The sequence below is a fragment of the Rhagoletis pomonella genome, unplaced genomic scaffold, assembly GCF_013731165.1.
Source record: "Rhagoletis pomonella isolate Grant_MI unplaced genomic scaffold, Rhpom_1.0 Rhpom_scaffold_00001, whole genome shotgun sequence".
NCBI classification, from domain to species: Eukaryota; Metazoa; Arthropoda; class Insecta; order Diptera; family Tephritidae; genus Rhagoletis; species Rhagoletis pomonella.
The window spans coordinates 37,375,648-37,378,974 of NW_023458555.1; the positions used below are offsets into that span (position 1 = coordinate 37,375,648).

Sequence of the window (3,327 nt, forward strand, 5' to 3'; positions counted from 1 at the left end):
TTGTAATTTATGGAGCTAGAAGTTAACACATTTGTTTAATTAGTGTTAAATAAAATAATAAGCTATATAGCAAGTAAATAAACATTAAATAAACTTAAGGCTAAACATTTCATGATACATTAGTTTAACATTTTACTTCGAGCCTTTTGTTTATGCACTAATACCTTTTAAATAGCTTACATACATAATTAAATATATCAATTTTTATTTGAACAGTTTTATGCGTACACACATTCAGTTTAATTAAATTGCTCCATCAAATTTCTCGGAATAAAATTTTCAAATTTACTTTTAATAACATTACAACATTGCCTACTTTTTATACATTGTATTTATATTCTTGTTTATGCTATTTTTTAATTCTAGTAATTTATACTAGTCTAGAAATTGTTTTTGTTTTTGTTATTATTTATTCTATCGATTTGTGTTAAAACCATAAAGCACATTTCACACATTTTGTGTAGATTTGAGAATAGTATTGTATACGAATGTGAACGTGTCAATTTGTGCTTAGAGATATTCATAAAATATGATCCAGTATATGCCGTTGAGACTGGCGAATAGCGCAGGAAAGAGCACTCTCGATGTACGGTCTATGTAAATTGCCCTTTTTAGACGTTCTTGCTGTGGCGTAAGCTTTGGCTTGGGTGGCTCGGGTTCTGGCTTCGGCGGCGGTGGTGGCGGTGCAATGGTTGGTGTTAGTATGATGCGCGACTCTTGTCGTGGTATCCAAGGGCCATCGGCATCGAGTGGTGGGCGTACGATACGGCGTGTATGCACAACCTAGCGGGAATGGAATCAATTTTAAGATGCGAACTATTTAAATTGCAATAAAGTAGTTTTAAATTTACTAAAATATTGAAAGCAGAGTAGTTGTGAAACTTTGAAGAGGAGCTAAAGTTTCTCAATTTCGAATTTGTTAAAAAAAACATTGGTGTAGTAGTTGGCTTTAAACTCCATGGTGAGTAATTCATCGACTTTTGTGCCAAGCAGAATTCCGAAAGAAAATGACTTAGGATCTATCTTTATATTCTTTATGCTGATCTCATATGCAATATATCTCTCTGGATAAAGGGCGACACGCTTTCAATATCGACCATACGTGGCGAAGAGTCACACCCAGCAAGAGGAGCCCTTGCTTTTACTGAATATGGTCGATCTAGAGCGGTGGTGTGCACCGACCTGGCTGAGGGCAAAGCTTTAAAGAGCTGATGCCCGCCGCCGATCAAGAGCGAAAAGTTCGATAAAATCCGTAATTCCAGGTGTTTATTTCACTGCGGCTACGGACGGAATGGCACTACTTTAGTGTGTCTTCTAGTCGTGTACTCCGATCACGTGGCGCCGTCAGGTTTTCGTAAGCCATTTCGGAGTACCGTGCCTCTGCCTCCGATGTTCTATTTCTTCCTAGATTCATATGGCCGAAACCGAAAGAAAATGTAAACAACTGTACTCTACAAACTGTTATAGTAGTCGTTGCTTTATGAGCTCGTCGAACAAATGGCAACCAGAGCGGACAAATTTGTTGTAAGTCGAAATGCGCAAAGTCACAACATCAACTCAGGCAGTCACTGCATAGTACGAAATGGACTTCAGTCCAAACGGCTTGGGCAGTGGCAAAAAGCGAGCTTAAGCTTCGACTCGGTTTAAAGTACGAATTATTGAGCTTAAAGTCACATTATCAGCGCAAGAATTAAGTCCGAGATTCAGCTATATTTTTGTACATAAGAAACAGTATGGACGTTGAAATGGTCAACCTGAACACAGGGGCAAATGAACAAGACGCCCAAATCACCACAGACTTTAAGGAACCCTTGATTTCGTTTTGCTAAAAAGCTATTTGCATCGGGAAAGAAATGCTAAAAGTCTCACCAGTCTAGAAGAGTTAGCGACCTCGAGGCTGAAAAGTTAGCTCTGCGACCCATGACCAAGTGGTACTTGCTGCTGAGGAGAGGATGCGTACAGAGAAAATCAATTCCTCGCAAGCCCACAATTACCTCAAAGATAAATCAGGACTATTCTACAAAAGATCTGTCACGGGACCAGTGAGTTTGGCGGCCATTGAAAATGTGTCGAGGGTGACATTGTTACCGACCAGCTACCCCAAAATGCCCTCGTCTCTTGATCAACTGCAGGATTCAGGCGGCGCTCTGGTAGACGATTAGACAGCTCCAATCAAATTTAGCGGCTATACTCTCTTTACGGGGTTGGATAGACATTGGCTGCGGAGACTGTAGAGTGGCTTCGTTGGTGGCCCACATCTAACAACCATAAAATGGAATGTCAGCGGAGCTGGATGCAACCGCTGTTTCAAACCATGGATATACATGGGCTAGTTTCCGTAGACATCCAATATTCCCGTTGACAGTACTCTTGCTCTAGATGAGGCTAAAAGGGTAGATTTTCTGGTAGCCAATTGGAAGTTTTACAACAGGAGTCATAGAATCCACCACTGAACTCACTATGGCCATCGTGCGTTTTTCTGCTAAAATTTTGAACAGGCTACGGTTCTTGATCAACTATGACTTTAGTAGGCGGGCTCTCGAACTTGCATCAGGTGCGGCTGTCGAAGATAAATGCTGTTGCTCAAAGGAATCATCTCACTCACCAATCCATTCGCGGACCTCCACTGATGGCACAAGGGATGCAAGGACGGGGGAGTTATCAAGAGTGATCAAGCGTGGCCAAAAACACAAAAAAGTAAACATCCCAGGCACATCAGGTGCCTACAAGTGAACCTGCATAGCGCCAAAGTAGCCTCGGACGTTTTGTGCGGGTGGTTAAATAACGAGCTCTTGAATGTCGCATTCACCCAGGGGGCCTTGATTTTCAATGAACCTATTAAATTCCTCCCAAATTATTGTGATGGCAAGTGTGACACATAGTGGCCATACTCGTGTGGACTAAGGTACCAACCCCTAAAAGAGACTACATCAGGTTGTAATTAGCTCCGCGGTGTGACAGCTGCGAAATGCCCCCAAGGGAAGTCATTGCTCCTAAATAGTACCGATTTGAAATCCTTAATTTTTAGTATTTCGTCCGGCTAGATTCTCCAGTCTGGCGCTGAAAAAGTCACATGAAGCAATAACCAAAATTTTGTAGATCAAACCTCAAAAATCCATGCTTTTCGTACAGCCAATTGTATGGGGCATATTCTCGAGTGGGACACAAGGTGGAAAAAAATTGTGTACAATATACATATACAAAAAATATGCCTTTCTCCGCGCAGCAACGGGAACACTGGTGTATGCTACATATGTATGTGTGTATGTATGTACGTATATCGACTCACCCTTTTATTTTTGGTCATCTCATCGAATATCTTCTCAA

The 3,327-nt window shown here is 41.2% G+C and overlaps 1 protein-coding gene across 1 annotated transcript in view; it reads right to left on the minus strand.

Annotated features, from left to right (window-relative positions):
• Positions 1-324: 324 nt before the first annotated feature.
• The window catches only part of LOC118751196 (glycine receptor subunit alpha-4), a 4,496-nt gene continuing 1,493 nt past the window's right edge, over positions 325-3,327 (minus strand). The window contains exon 5 of the mRNA XM_036485974.1: positions 325-783. Coding sequence (XP_036341867.1) covers positions 511-783 — 273 coding nt within the window. The 3' untranslated portion in view covers positions 325-510. The remainder of the gene's footprint in view (positions 784-3,327) is intronic.